The sequence below is a fragment of the Lonchura striata genome, chromosome 2, assembly GCF_046129695.1.
Source record: "Lonchura striata isolate bLonStr1 chromosome 2, bLonStr1.mat, whole genome shotgun sequence".
In the NCBI taxonomy this organism is placed as follows: domain Eukaryota; kingdom Metazoa; phylum Chordata; class Aves; order Passeriformes; family Estrildidae; genus Lonchura; species Lonchura striata.
The window spans coordinates 79983766-80000658 of record NC_134604.1 but is presented as its reverse complement, the minus strand read 5'-3'; the positions used below and the strand labels follow the sequence as shown (position 1 = coordinate 80000658).

Below are 16893 nucleotides of genomic sequence, written 5' to 3'. Positions count from 1 at the left end.
TGTAACATGTAACTCCAAATCTAGAAACATGTCTTTTACATTCAGAATATGGACAATTACTGCCCATCAGATTATAGAGGGACTTACTGTTCTGAATGTTTTTCCTCGGGATTTTTTGAGGGTTTGCATCATCTCTCTTCAATGAAAAATATTACTTTGGGCATAATACTTTCAAGACAGGCTTTGGGAAGAAGAAAAGCAAAAAATGTAACCTATTTTACTTCTCCCAACACCTAGAAAGAACCCAAGAAATCTTCAGAATTTCATTTAAATTTGAAGTTAAGGAAGCAACTGATTGCAGATGGTTTTAAGAGCTCTACCAACTCAATTAGAATGCAAATAAATGGACAACATGTTTTGGCTCAATATTAAAATCTGAAGCCTGGAAACTTCTATCAAGTGAAATCTAGGTCTTTGTGAGTAAGTGTGCTAAAATTAGTGTTTTGTTTGAAATCACTTCTATTTAAGTTCTTGACAGCAGAACATGACAAATGCATGACAAAATGCAGTACAAATAAGGATAATTTATTATATTTTAAAAAGAATTCATTATAATATTTACAAAGCTCAAGTCACAAAAATCAGTCTTTTTAAATAATTATTATATTTAAGATATTTTCTTTCTTATTCCTCTCTTGCTTCGTGATTTCTTTTTTCTGCCTTCAAACACAGGTTTGGCAGTCACCATGACTACATTTCCCAGGTCTTCATCTTCACTACTTGAGCTACTGCACCCTTTTTTCTCTTTATGGTCTGCTGTCTCTGTTGCAGACGTGTTTTTCTTCCTTTTGCTCTTGCCTAAATCTCTACCTTTGGATTCCTCCACTGAGGAGTCACTAGAAGTTTCTGAAAGATTCAAATTTCCAACAAAACCACCTCCATATAAAAATTCTTTTCTGGAATCTGAATGTTTTCTTCTCTTTCCACTCTGTTTTGTTGCTGCAGCTTGATTTGTGTCACCTGTGGTACCTTCCCCTTTCGTTTTTCCGGACTGTTTAAGTTTCATCTCTGTGACAGCAGCGGCCTCCTGAATTTCATTGTCTTCTTCCTTTTCCTTTCTCTTGAGACAAGTCACAGCTCTGAGCAGTCTCTGGCTTTTAATAGCTTGTTTCTCATGCTGTTCTAGTCTGAAGAATGAATCAATTCGAAGCTGAGTCTAGCAAAAATAAAACAGAAACACAGTTGAATGTCTTTGTGGGAATTCAGTTGTTAGCTATATTATAAAACATCTGAAACTAAAGCAGGACAAAGAAGTAATGAAATTAATACATATGCACACAGATGTGAACAATAAGATACATCATTACAGTAATACCCATACTTTATAATAAATTAGGCAACAAGAACCTTTACAGAAATTAATAATTAGCAAACTCGCAGTGAGATTTCATAAATATTGCACTGCTAGTGGTTAGACATATGTTGCTATTGTCAACCCTAATATAGAGAATCTCTGTAGTGCTCTTAAGTATGTCCTTACAAACACATCCTTAGCTTCCAGCTGTGAAAGCAGAATGTTTACTAAGTAAATGCTGTAAGTGCACTTTGCATTTGTGCCTCCAAGTGCAAGAACATGCAGGCATTTGTCTCCAGTTCATTGCACCACATGCTGCTACAGTATAAAGACTGAAAGGAGAACTAAGAGTCCTCACACAGTGTGGATTTGTGCTCTTCAACGACAGCTAGGCTTTTTGTATAGGCCCAGCCAGTCCTCTGCTTTTTCTCTAACATTGTCTGAGACAGACTCTTCCAAAGGACATTGCAATCAGTCTGAATGAATATGTATATAACTACGGAGCTTTCACTCCACTCAGTGATACAGAGAACCTAGAACACTGGTTTAGACAATGCATCTATCTTGTGTAAGGCAAAAGGAAAAAAGAATTTCACAGTGGAGATAAATTTTCCAACCTACTTTGACAGCTACCAAGCAGGCATCACCATTCACTTTCAAGCGTTAATAGAGTTGACAGAACATTATCTTGGAAATGAGAGTAGTATTATTAATAGGCTCAACAGTTCAGTCTGCACTCGTGCTCAAAGGATGGGTATAGTATCAAGTGGGCAGTATCACTCCACCAAAATCTCAGGGGCACTTTTATATATACTTTATAAAGTGTTTATGGAACACTGTGCTCTAGAAGTACTGAAGTTGCTTGAGGTACCTGTAGCTTGACCATGTCCAGAAAAAAACAGCAGCCTGGACTTAAGATAGGTGCTTGATAGGTAAGGAAACTTGAAACCAATGTCTGAAATTATGTAGAGTCCCCTCAAAGCACACTCAAATCATACAGAAATGAAGTCTAGAGAAGCAAGCTTAGCGACTTTAAAAAAAAATACATAAAAAGATTAAAACCCAAAGCCAAGCTTCTGAGGAAGATATTTTACTTCAAAGCCTTGCTGTTCTTTTCAAAATGCTTCTCTCACCATTTTCCAGTTACCCTTAAACTACAGTAGGTAGATTTTCACCTGCTGTAAGTTCAGTTGTTTCATCACAGGCAAAAGGATTCCATCTATCTTCGTCCTAGTCCAGCCAAAGTGATCCTTGCAGAATGTGCAGATAGTTAAGGAACTTTACAAAATGGCTATTACTGGTATTTTGTAAACACATAAAATGAAACTTCCTGGAGTAAAAAATGTCTGGAGGAAAGTTGCTCCACTTCAAAGCATTTCTACTACAAAATCAGACAAAAGACTCTTGGTTAAAACAACATATCACAGTCACACTGCTGCATCTCCATTAGTTGCAGAACTTTTGCTCTAAGATCAACATTTCCAAAAGCATGGCTCAGTGAAGACAGAACTCATTTTGGTTAAATGGTATTGCCATAACAAAATGCCTATAAGCAAACCTTATTTTTACATTTGTACCTACTGGAAGTTTCATTTCCTGTTTAAAACACTATTAGCTCTGCATTTATTGCCATGTACTTTTCAATAGTTCATTGCAGATTAGACTGCAACTGAAGCAAAAAGTAGACATTATTGGAAGAAATGCAGGGAATAATTAGGGATAAAGTGCATGTTGAAACACCATTTCTATCTAGACTTCAAGATTTATTTGTGAAAAAGGCAAACATACAGAGGGAGTGCTCGAGCAATCCCACTTCAAGAGCAGAAACAGGCACAGGACAGTTACAGAAATACAATATCTCAACAAATTAGTCAGTTCAGCTACAAGATTCTCTTTGCATGCAAAGTGAGACAGTCCACTCTCTCAGGAGGGCAGAGCAGCCTGACTGCCACACATACATGGCTGCATTCCCTTCTATCCCAGAGCTGGTATCATTTTAGGGGAGAACATGCAGGTAGGGCTTTGGGCCCTTCACAACAGAGGGATGTTAAAAACTTGACACTCCATTACTGACTCATGAACTTTGAGTACTTTCACCTAACAAACAAAAGGATATTCTCTGATCTGCTCTACATCAGGCTTTCCCCAGGTAAATGAACCCCTTGACTCATCCACCACAGGTTTCAGGTATGCTTCTGCCACTGCTGGATTTGGGAAACCTGAATAAAGCTGTAGCTCCCGCAGTTTCTTCTTGACTTTAGTGTCATGTGGATTAGGCATCACTTTCTTATTCTTCTGAGCCTCATTCCACCACTCACTAAAAAACAGAGAAATTATTAATTTGCCTCATGAAATAAAATTTGACATATCAAGAGCCACCATGCTAATTTCAATAGCCTTAGTCTCCTTACTGCAATTACTACAAGAGATGATGTAGAAAATGTCCAAATGAAAGAAAGCCAAAGGGACAAAAAATCTTAGCAGCAGAAAAGAAAAAACATACACATTAAATGTAGCTACTATAAGCCAAAGTGGCAAATATCACCTGGATTCCCCATAAGCTCCAGTGTTAGCCTCACTTGCAGAGGATGTTCCACACACAATGATTATTGCTGGAGGTTTTTTAATATGCAAGGAAAAGAAAGGAAAAAAAAAGACTTCCAAACATCTTTACTATTGCCAATACAGCTGCCTTAGCCCTCTTCAGATCTTGTTCTTGCCCACACCCTACCTGCCTGACTCCTTCCAGGTCATCCATTCCTCAATCAAGTCCCCTTTCTCTGTGAGAAAATTACAGCAACCTCTCACCAATCCAGGGAGAATGAACCTCTGCTGCACTATGGATCCAGCTCTCCAATAAACTCTGAGGCAGATGCACAATTCTACAGCTGTTCTGCTGTCTTTGTCTCACTGTGATTGCTGTATCAACTTGACACCTTATCTACCTCTCATTCCAAATAGTGATAATGGAGTCATGTTTTACAGCCTACTTAGTCCCATTAATGATGGTCCCATCAATCAGTGATGGCCTTACGTTTTGCTGCATATTTAAGCATCAGAAAAGCATATTTACTAATAATCACAATATGGAAATACAAAAAAGCAAATCATAATGAAGCATACGCGAATTTTAAGAGAGGTTCCAAGCCATGCCCAGGAAATTCATTTAAAATCTCCATTGCTGTTACAAAGCCAACATTTGGGATGCCCTCAGTGTAGTCACTTCCAAGCAAGTATGCCAAATTAATTAGCTTGCTTCTATCCAACCCTGAAAAAGAAAGTGTATGGATTCAGCATTTATTATCTTACAAAATAAAAAATACTATCAGAAAGGCAAAGGAATACAAAGGCATTAACTCCATACAATTATATTTAATTCAACATCAGAATCTCCTATGTTCTATTCTGGAGCAGTATCAATATACAACTGCTAGCTCCAGCACTAATAATTGTGCTAATTTGGCAAATATATCCTGCCAAAATGAAAATGTTACAATGGACATCAGGAGGATTTTTTTTCATGGAAATTATTGTTAAACATTAGAATGGACTGTGCAGTGAGGTGGTGGAGTCACTATCCCTGGAAATGTTCAAGAAATAACTGGATGTGGTACTCAGTGCCATAGTCTAGTTGACAAGGTGGTGATCAGATAAACATTGGACTTGATCTCAGAGACCCTTTCTTTTCTCAGAGATATTTTTCCAACCTAAATAATTATTTGATTATGTAATTTCAAAATTTGGGGTTGTTACAAGGTATTTTTTTACATTTATTACATCCAGTTAATGTTCTGATTTCATCTAATGCTGACCTGAATTAAGTAATGCCAGAATCAAATAAAAACATTCTGTTTGAATTCTAGGCCATAATACCAATGCCTCTGCTTCCTAGAAGTGTTCCTCAACTGGAAGCCTTTTGCTCTGTGCTAGTACAGTTACCAAGCAGAGCCTGTGAAACAGCCAGAAAGAAGAACTCAGCTGACCACTTCTATTTGATAGGCTATAAAGTCTGAGGCAACCAGACTGATTTTTAGTGACCAGCTTCAAAGGTTTGGATTTGAAAATTTTTTTAAATCCCATGCAGAAAAGAAGGGACGTGAGTCTAAACTCACAAAGCAAGACCATTATCATGCTAGTCACGATATTCATCAGCTGTTCAGACAGAAGAATTTCTGCAATGCATGGGAAAGGAGAAGCACAAGACTGCAAAGGAATGTGACATAAAGACTGATGATGACTATTTTTTCCCAATAAATAAATAAATATTTGGCTTATCACATTAAAACCAGTTAAAAATCACAGACATGTTTTTACAGCAATTCTTTCCAATTAAGCTACAAAAGGATACTTAAGTAGGGAAAAATTTCATTCAATTTGCTGGAAGAAACCAAAGCTACATTTTTCACCACATAAAAATGTTATGAAATTTTACATACTACTATTTCAAAGTCTGTAGCATCTCAAATTGAAAATGTCAAAACTGATTTTAAAACAGTTCTGCTCAAGACATAACAAGTTTAAATTGGCTCGTATTTTGCCCAATACTTTATGTGACACTGAAGCTTAGTAGTTCAACAAAATTGGCAACAATTTGATTAGACTAGCTCAAGAGCAATCAGATAGAAGAAAAAAAATCTTTCAGTGTCGACCATATGATTAATGTTTTACACATATTCCAGCTCCGCTTTTAATATATTACATCTCAGTATGTCCAAAACTAATTTCTATTTCCAGAAGACTAAAAATCTGATGACATCAGAATATCCTTTTCCCACCACATCAGAAAAGTCATGCTAAAAATTTACCCAGAAACTGGTATAATAGTTCATATCTCCAGCCTTGATTATCATTACACTATCTCAGTATATTAAATGCAGGTGGTCTGCAAATTCAGGGGGGTAATCTGGCAGTAAAACAGTAACCTAACTGAATGGCTTCAGAGACTCTCCAAAGAACAGACATTGAATAAGATACAGAAAATTCTGTAGAAAATACAGAGACAGATGACATAGATGTTTTATTAAAGACTGTTTTTAACAAACCAATACCTGAGGCTTACCTAGCTCGTTCTGAAAGTCAACATACTGATAATATTCTATGTATTTGTTCTGACTGAAGAAATTTTTATAAACATGTCGTCCACCAAACAACCAAACATCACTGTCATCGGTGATTGTCCCAGAGGTCTGATCAGTAAGGTCCAATATGGCACACTGTGCCTCAGCCTCTGTCGGAGCTTCGATATATGGAATGCCAAACAGACGGAGGAGCTCCTGGAGGATGGAAAGAAAACAGTTAATAATTCATCTAAAGAGTTAATTTCTAATACACTTCTGCTTGACTCAGAAGTGCTAGATTCACACTTGGGATTTGTTTAATATCTGACAATAAACTCTGGTAAAAAGTACCAAGTTCAGTTAAGTCAAGGGGGAGTCCCCACTCAACTCCTCTCAAGCAGACAGTGCCATGTAAGTCAAGCACTACTTGAGCACACTTTTACCACACAGTTTGAGAACTTAAATACACAAGCATACTTAAGGATTGTTTTGCACAGCAAAGAGAAAACTCCATGCATTACAATTATGTGGGCTCAGCAAAACAAAGATGCAGGTAAAATATAAAAGATAAAAATAAAACATATCTAAAAATAAATTTGGTCACCGCTTCATCTAAGAAAGTAGCATGCAAGCATATGAAAAATGGTCATATCAAGCAGGAAACAACAGTGGGAAGACTAATTGTTCCCTGGATATTGTTTTGATATGCCTCTATTTTGATGCATTTTTGCTTTTATGGCATATATTACACAACCTCAGTTAAATATCCCACACGCACTAGGTTTAGAGGCTTGTGCTAATTACATGGGCCTGGATTATGTTCTTCACCAGATGGCTTTTGAGGCTTGATAGAATCAGCCTCAAGACTAAATCTTTACTGTAATTAAGAATAAAAGCACAGATCAAAAGTTGTGCCTATGTAATCATAGGCACAACTATAATGGTGTGCCCATGATTACATGGCACATAATACTACAAAAGCAATCTACTGGCCTTTAAAAAATCAAATGAAGAAACAAGTACATGCAAATATTTAACCAAGACTAAGTATCATTTTAAAACTGCTTAAACTGTCCCATTAAGAAAAAAAAATACACACATTTACATATTTCTCAGAATTAATTTGTTAGCATAAGTTTATTACATCACAGACACTATCACTAGTCTACTGTGTTACTGTTACTGGGTTTGTTAACCCAAACACATTGTATTAAACCTTGAAACACTGACACAGAAGTAACAGGCTCATTCAATCATTACTGGTGAGATTCCCTCAGATTGCTTACTCAGGGCATAAACTACACAGACTTCTTGTAATTTTTTAACCTTTTAATCCCTAGGGGAAATCACAGTTTACCTAACACACAGACTGCATCAATTCTTTGCTGCTGTACATAGCTTCCGAATATTTTTTGTTTATTTTGCACCTTTCACAAAAACAGGCCAAGATCAAACTGCCCCAACCTTCAGAAGTTGGTGCTTAAAAGATATACTGATTTATCCATAATTACATTATTATTTTATAATGTTATTACACTTACTTAAAATAGTTGGGATTCAAGATTATCTCAACACTTTCAATATTTTAAAACAAGCAAACTGAAGAAAACAAGCTCCTAAGAGGGGAAAAAGGTGACCTATAACTAAACAAAATTACTAACAGCTTTTGAGTAAATGACTGGGATAGAGGAAGGAAACAAATCAAAATGACTCAACAAATACTACCTGGCTTTCCAAGAACATCTGTCCTGTTACAGAAGCGGCAACACGTTCCTGCTGCTGTTTTTGAGACTGAAGTGTATTTTGTTCAGCAGAAAGGTCCTTTTCTAATTCTTCTAGTTCTTCCTGAAAATATAAACCAAAGTTTTTTATTATTTCAATAATTCAGGTACACTTAGGAAAGCAAAGCACAAAGTCTCCAACTACAATTATTCTAGTAGCACATGTTCCATTAATTCACACTAGGAAGCTGTTACAGCTTCTCTAATGCAGCAAGCTGTAAGACCAGAGATGGTCGAGTCATGAATTTACGTTGAAGTTTTCCTCTGATTTCAGGGAGATTATAATTAACCACCTTTAAAGAAAAATCAGTTCCCATACAATTAGATAGCTATGTGAGAAAGCAATGAAATAATAAGAAGCTGATCAAGAGTTTTCCTTAACAACTATTTGGAGACAAAGCACTCCATTACAAGCTCAAAACAAGAAACAATAAGTTACCAAACTGATGTCTTGCCACTCTTCCACTGCAGCTTTACCATCAGCATTTCTTTCAACATTCTGAGTGTTTCCCAACTGCACCTCATCAGATTCTTTCAGCAAGTCCAGTGTGAAAACATCCGGTCTGTCTGTCTCCACTTCTGCACGTGTCGGTTCATCACTCATTTCTTCATCATATTTAGTAGGAAACTCAGCATCATTACTGACCTCAGCATCCACTTCAATGAAGCTTCCTATCAAAGGAAAACAGAGACTTGTACACATTTTTAACTTGTGCAGTGTTTTTTTATTTTTCCTATATGCAGCAGATATATATAAGGATTGTGAAATTACACAAACCAAGTGGCTGACTGGTTAATAACACCAGTTAAATTCAATGTACACAACATGCTTTCCCGATTCTCCATATTCTACACACAGGTTTCAATGATAAAGTGTGACACCAGGTGAAAAAACACAGCTCAAATTTTCTTCCTGCCTCCTATATATGTGGGAGTGGATGCATTTTTAAGGATTGCTGACTAAGAGAAAAGGTTACCTTCGACTGACTACGAATATACTGTCCTATTTTCTTATCCTTTTACACAATCAAAAAGCACATACCATCAGAATCACTGTCTTCGGACTGTGACATCCTTTCTCTTTCCGCCTCAGGATCTCTTGCTTCTTGAAAAAATCTAGTATCCACAGATAGATTCTCCTTTGTTTGTGAAATTACTTCCTGTGTGTTTTCAGAAATTTTCAAGTTTTCCTCATTTTTAGAAAGGTCTGTTGTCTCAGTGTGAATCAAAGGACCTATATTGGTTTGCACAGGGGAACAGCTTGGCTTCTGCAAACACAAATTCATATTCTTATCTCCCAGAGACTTTAAGTCCATTTTAGAACCATTTTTTTCTTTGTCAAAGTCTTCTTTATCTTTTCTAGTATTGTTAATATAAGAATAATTTTCAGCTATGGATATACTGGTGTCCTTGGGTGCAATATGATTTTCTGAATAATTTTCTTCTTTGTCTATATCTTCTTTGCCTTTTCTAGTATTTTCAATAGCAGAATAATTTTCATCTCTGAATATACCAGTGTCTTTGGATGTAGTATCACTTTTTTCCAACTCCTGAGTCTTCTGTTTAAATTTAGCATCTTGTACAGTCACTTGGATTGATGAATGAATTGTAGCTGTAGGAATGTTTTCTCCTTCCTTAACTTCAGGAATCTGTTCTTCCTCATCTGAGCTAGTAAGCAGAAAATCCTTCCCTTCTGGTCTTTCTAACAGCACTCCATCAGTTGCAGCAGTAGCAACTTCCTCCCCTTTATCATCTTCACTCAGAGCTTGCTGAATTGCCCGCAGTGTTCTTGGAGACACACTGCCTTCCTCTGACACAAATCGGTCCATGTTCAATTGTCCTGCATCCAGTTCTTCTTCTGAGCTGCTTTCTACCATGGCTGCCTGGATAGCAAGCAAAGTTCGAGGCGAGGGCGGTGCTGCCACTACATTGTCATCTTCCTGCTTTGCCTTAGCAGGAGATTCATTGATTTTATTTAATTTAGTCAATTCATGCATTTTTGATGAGGGTCCTGCAGTAGTTTCCAACTCTCTACTCATAGACTCTTTTGCTTGAATACCTGAAAGTAAGTTTTGTGTGGAAAAATACTGCTTTATAAAAAGATTCCATTTTACATAATGAACATCATTATATAGAGATTATTAAACCATTTTTCTGAAGGTTTACAGATCACAGTTAATGAAGTATACCAGTAAAGCACATTTCATATAAAGTACTGGCTACGTGCACCAATATACAATATTCAGGTTTGTCTTTAAACTGTCGGGTTTAAGTGTGCACACTCCAAACAGGTTTTACAAAAATAAGACCCAACATACCCTTTATCAGAATATAGTGAGAAGTCTCTTCAGAGACCACCCTCCTTGATTCCACTTCTTTCACAAAACCACCTTCATTTTCATATTGTGTTTGGATTTCACCCGAATGCTGTTGGCTCATTTCTTTTTGTACATTTTCTATGCACCGATTGAGGTTGCTCTTTTTAAGCAAACCCCTAAGCTGGTATTGGGAAAAGTCATTGGAGTCCTCAAAAAAACAAAACAAAAAACAAAACAAACAAATCAATTGAAATAAAACACCCCTTTTAAGCAAATTAATTTCCCACATTCTGGAAGATTGTGGGAATTCTTTCAGGTGTTCCTTTAAGCAGCTAACTGGTTGCTGCACTCGCAATACTATCCTGGCAACATACAATTATTCTGAAAGGTATCAGTAGTTCTCAGTGCCAGAGAACATCTTAATTTTGGTTATCAGAGCTCATCCCATTCTTAAAAAGAAAAGCCATTAAAAGCGAATCCACACATGGATCATTTTAAAATTATTGTTCTTAGGTTACACTTGGACATAAACAGTAATTTAATCTGATGTATACTGTACTTTCAAAACCTCAGTGTAGAAGTGGTACTATAGGATTCCCCATTCATATTGTATTCAGATGTGTTGAACAGCTTCAACACATCTGCCTGAAGTTAAAAAAGTCTTTTCCCAGCTGCCAGCTCCTCTAACAACCTCAGGGTTTGGAATCCAAGCTGTGTTCATCCTGCCAGGATCATCCACACAAGTAGCATGTTATGCAATCTTTGACATAATGCTGATGAGGCACGAAACACAGCACAATTTTTAACATTTTTGCCAAAATGAATTAGCTCTGCTAATGTTAATGGAAATCAAGAGATAAGGCTGTGAAGAGTCATTATCTCATTGGATTTTTTTCTCCTCGGTAACATCTCTTATTAAACAGTCCAGGGTGTAAAGTTTTCCAGATATAGTACTCTTTCTTCATTTGCATTAATGGCAATAGCTCCATTCCAATGCCTTGAAAGCTATTTTAAATATTACCTCTGGCATTGCTTCAAATAACGTTCTTCTTCGCTTTGTAAGTTCTTTAATATCAGTCAAGATCTCATGTTTTATTTCTGGAGGCAGCTTGTGGAAATCTTCTGATTCAATATCTACAGAATAAGGATTTTCACATAATTGTTCCTATAACAATGGAAAACAAGAATACATATTTTATATTAGAGCAGAACAAAAATAATTAAATGTTTCGAACATTGTTCCAAGCAAGACAAAAAAACCCAACCCCTCAAGAACTTTGTTGCTACTTCCCACATAGTGAAAACAAGAAAAAGAAAGTAACCACTGTGTAATAAAATAATGCTAAGTACCTCATTATTGATGTACACTATACAGAAAAACTTGGTTTTATTCTTTTTACAAAAAGATATTTAGTATAAAACACAGAACCAGGTCATATAGCCTTAACTACTCAGATTTTGTCCTTCTAAAGAGGTTCTCCTCCTGAATGAGAACTGCTTCAAAGAAACAATCTTTCCAAGAGTGTTTGTTTTTTTTTTCCTATTGACGTAAGCAGAGATAATTTTAATATTTATTATGTCTTCTTCTTAGGTTATGCATTTCTCTTTTCCTCTTCCAATCAGATCAGCAGATCAGAAGCAAATACACAATTTATCTCTGAAAACACAAGGACTTAAGTGCTTCAACTTTGTGGGAACTCAAAATGTCTCTCAGACATTTTTAGAGGTTCCAGGCCTTGGTCAGAAGCATTCTAGACCCTGGCAGACAGCTGAAAAACAACTGTGATTTTGAGTTTGAGCCATGGAATGAATTACCAACTTTGGAGATGGAACAAGCAATCACAAAAGGTTAGATAGTATAGTATAAGTAGTTACGAAGTAGAGGGGAAATTTTTTTAGTATTGTACAGGGGGGTTTTAGCACATGTACAGGGGGGTTTTCGCTTTGTACATGGGGGTCAGAAGTTCTAAGATGGAGGAAAGTGGGCTGAACCCATCCTTCTTCCTTCTTCTTCCTTACCTCCATGTTCTTGGTGATGTTGGCACTCACAGATTGGTTTAGAGTAGAAAAACACTTGGCAACGTAGGTAGTAGGTATTGGGGAATAATTGTAAACATGTTATACGTAATATATCTTATAAAAGATAGCAGCAACCCTGGGCGGGGAGGGAGACGAAGAAGACAGCAGATAGAGAGGATGTCAGGGTGTGTGTGCCTCTACCCAGGCCGCTGATCAAACAGCCGCAGTCCAAGAACATAATCTGTTAGATAACTAGCAATAAACTGCCTTGAGACCGAACAGCTAAGTCTGCGGAGTTTTTCTTTGGAAGCACAGGTTGGAGGAGGAATTTCACCACCACATATGGCCCCAAAACAAGGCTGGGGTTCTCACACAACTTGAGTTCACATTTGGAGAAGCACAGGAATTTTGTTAGATATGCTGTTATTTATGTACATACACATGCACAAATGCATGCATTTCTCCTACATTGTTACAAAAACCAATGTCTTCTCCATATGTTCAAAGGAAGTAGTAAAAAGAAAAAGAAAGGCTACCACAAGACTTTTCTGTTCTGCTGTATTCTAATGGAGAAATCATATTAATATTTCCTCACTAATAGGAATTCTTGGAGTACTGAAAATTAACTTGTTTTCTTATAAGTAATGGTATAATAAGACTTTTGTCTCCAAATAATTGGATTTTCTAAGCTTTTTGTTTATCTTTTAAGCACAGCAAATGAATGATACGATTGACCACAGTAACAAGGCAACTAGGTTGCACTTACTTGCAACATCTGTTTTTGGCTCATTCTCATTTGCCATTCTTTTTCTTCCTCCTCCTCTGAGCTAAAAATCACAAAGAGAAAACAAATGTGCAGATATTTACCCAGGAAAAGAGAGTTTCTATTTTAAGCAAAAAGATGCCTTCGCTGGTCAAGCATAAAAATTTGCAGCATCAAACACACACACATATATATATTTAGATACATATTTATATATATAAATATATAAATATGCACACAAGTTGTAAAGATCAGAACAGAAAGTAAGAAGGCAAACTCATGTCAGTTAAAACCAGATGGAGACAACTGCTGCTGTTTAGATCATGACACAGTTCTTACTTGGTCAGCATTTGAAGTATATAAAAGTACAGATGTGCAAAGGGCAGCTTCACATTCTCACTTAGTGTTATTTAAGAAGATGAGACAGGTATGACAAGCACAGACAAAGCCTGCCTCTGCTGAACATGCCAACACAAAACAGAATTAACCAGCCACACCCAAGCTTGATTAGTCCCATTTACTTATATGGACATGGCCATAGAGACTGAGGTAGAACTTTCATCCTTATACATGAATCCAGTGTAGAAAATCAATCTGTGGGCTGAAAACTTCTGTTACTTTACCATAAATAACTAGGAGGTTTCTATACTCAAAAAGAAACTGAAATAAAATATAAATTAAAGAACTATACTTTTTATATATATATTACAGTGTCTCATAGGTTTATACTTTTACCCAAGTTTATTAAAAACCATTTAAGCTATTTTTCTTAATTCTACCTACCTATTCTTCTCTTCATCCTCTAAAGCAGGCAATACATACATATCATCAATTCCTTCTCTGCGAACTTGTGTAATACTGGGCAAAGCTTCATTGCTTAGGGAAAAAAAAAAAAAAAAGCAATTAACAGCTTCAGAAAGAATTACTGTCACCTATAAAAATGGAAAAATGATTTTTAGTCTTGCCTTTTGCCTGTAATAGCAGTTTTGATAACATGTCTCTTCAAAAGTGTTTTCAAGAGTTTCTCTGTAGTTTTCCTGGAATCATTGATGGCATTTTCCTTTCTTTGTCTTCGCTTGGCCTATGAAAATAAGATTAACACCAACAAGATTTTCCTGGATGCTGAAGATGCACATTCAGTGAATCCCTATTAAAATTCTATGTGCTGAGCCTATGAGCTACTCCTAACTCATTCTACCCCAAGAGGGACAGAGCCTTCAGAGCCTCTAAATCTATGTCCATTTCCTCTGTGGGACTCAGGAACAGCTTTCAGCTTCTGGGTATAAATGCCTGCAGAGCTGCATTCAGGTCCATTCTGGAATACATGCCAGGCTTCTCTGCATCCACTTCTCTGCAACCTGGCTCCAATGCAAATCAAACCTGCCTAGATTAAAGAGCTGCTGCATGCTCCAAGAGCTAACTCAGGCTGGGACTGCAAAGGACACCGGCAGAGCAGTAGACTTCAATCCTCCATCCCTACAGCTCAGAAACATAAGCAGAACAGGAGGAAATTGAAAACGGCTGCTTACCATCAGCAAGACATACAGCCTCTTTTACATTGCAGTAACTCACAAAGGTACTTACCAAGGTTTGTCTCTTCAGAAGAGGTGCCTCTCCATCAAAAACAAAGACCGGTCGAATCCGGAAAAATAGTAACTTGCAGAGTCGATGAAACAGAGTGAGGAGGTGAGCATTCCGTACAGAAATACCACCACGATCTCTGGCTCCCTTTATTGCTTGGTTCAACCAAATACTGATATCTTAAAGAACCGTTGAGAGGAAAAAGCGTGCTCTTTTTACACATATACCACATTAGGAGTTCCTATAAAGTGCACAGATTTGACTGAGTGGCTTTTGCCCATGGCTCCAAGTTTGTCTTACCAAAACCAAGAATATCCAAACAGCTATGAGCTTGGAAGAAGAATAAATCATTGTCCCTATTGCCCTGCACAAAAAATAGAGTGAAAGCAAAAGCACAGCAAATACCTCCCCAGTTATTGTTACAGATAAATGATGGGTAACTTCCTTCCACATCTTCCCAGCATTGAATCAAGTATACAGGACAGGAAAGCAGATGCACAAGCATAAAACTTCTTCATCTTGTAGTCCTACAGAGAGCAGCACATTTATTTATAAAGTGTAAAATTCTGTAGTCCAACACTTGTATAAGGAACCTATTAAAAAGAGTCTATTTTTTAAACAATGAAAATAAAAGAGCTTAGTATTTTACAATTGTAAAGCAAACCTTCTACTTACCAAAATGCAATTTAAATGCAATAATAATAATAATATATCTTGTAAATAAGGGAATAGTTAAGACAATCACCCTTGCAATTTCGGTTACCCAGCTTTACTTTTAAAGGATACCAACAGCAAGAATTTTCCCTTCCAGCGTTTCTGGGTTTATGGGTCTCCCGGTGCATTCAAGCAGCTTCCAAAGTCCTTGAACTCCCATTGTCCTTCCTTAGCTGCTTTGAGAGAAAATCTATAAGGCACGGAAGAAGGAATAACCCAAAGATTATGCGGCCCGTAACTGCTTTATCAATTCAAACGGAAATAACGAAGCAGCCGCTCGGGCCGGGACAGCGGGCAGGGACAGCGGGCCGGGACAGTGGCGGGCGGGGGTGGCGATCCCGGAGCTGCGGCGGGAAGTGGATCCCGGCGCAGGGACAGCAGGCCGGGACAGCGGCGGGCGGGGGTGGCGATGCCGGAGCTGCGGCAGGGAGCGGATCCCGGCGCAGGGACACGGCAGGGACAGAGGCGGGCGGGGGTGGCGATCCCGGAGCTGCGGCAGGGAGCGGATCCCGGCGCAGGGACACGGCAGGGACGCGGCAGGGCCCGGGCCCCGCCGCCCGCGGGCTCCCGGCTTACGGAGCGCAGCCCCGCCCGGCGCGGCCCCGCGGGCCGCCGGGAATCGCCGTGCGCGGGGCGGGGCCGCCGGGAATCGCCGTGCGCGGGGCGGGGCCGCCGGGAATCGCCGTGCGCGGGGCGGGGCCGCCGGGAATCGCCGTGCGCGGGGCGGGGCCGCCGGAATCGCCGTGCGCGGGGCGGGGCCGCGCCCACAGCCCGCCCCGCACACCGGGGCAGGCGGCTCCCAGCGCCTCTTCAGCTCCGGCTGCTGAGGCAGCTAGGCTCCTCGGCTGCCTGGAGGAGAGCCTAGCACCTAACAGCAGAGAAAGAATCAGTCATGTTGGGAAAGATCTCGAGTCCGACCCGTGACCGAACGCCCCTTGTCAACCGGACCGTGATCTAAGTGCCACGTCCAGTCTAAACACTCCGGAGCGGTAACTGCATCAGCTCCCTGGGCAGTCCCACATCTGATCACCCTTTCTGTGAAGAAATTCCCTTATGTCCAGCCTAAACCTCACCCGGTGCAGCGTGAGGGCATTTCCTCTAGTCCTGTCACTTGTTACCTGGGAGAAGAGGCCGCCCCCTCCGTGGTTACACACCCTCCGTTCAGGTGGTTGAGAGTGATAAGGTCAATCCCGAGCCTCCTCTGCTCCAGGCTAAATAACCCCAGCTCTCTCAGCTGCCCCTCACAGGACTTATGCTCCAGAGCCTTTACCAGCTCTATTCCCCTTCTCTGGTAGCAAAATGAAAAGTCTCCTGTCCTAGAACAAAATCCCACAATGCAGACCAAAAGTAGTCCTATTTTTCCAAC

At 38.9% G+C, this 16893-nt stretch overlaps 1 protein-coding gene across 1 annotated transcript; it reads right to left on the bottom strand.

Annotated features, from left to right (window-relative positions):
• Positions 1-504: 504 nt before the first annotated feature.
• ERCC5 (ERCC excision repair 5, endonuclease) lies at positions 505-15892 on the bottom strand. The gene is made up of 15 exons (XM_021530225.3): positions 15600-15892; positions 14817-14992; positions 14198-14313; positions 14016-14108; positions 13236-13296; positions 11472-11615; positions 10451-10658; positions 9175-10191; positions 8572-8804; positions 8077-8196; positions 6354-6567; positions 4418-4562; positions 3411-3611; positions 2470-2554; positions 505-1156 (listed from the first exon to the last, which is right to left on the bottom strand). The coding sequence occupies exons 1-15, from the start codon at positions 15685-15687 to the stop codon at positions 608-610; spliced, it is 3450 nt and encodes a 1149-aa protein (XP_021385900.2). The 5' UTR covers positions 15688-15892; the 3' UTR covers positions 505-607.
• Between the last annotated feature and the right edge of the window lie 1001 nt (positions 15893-16893).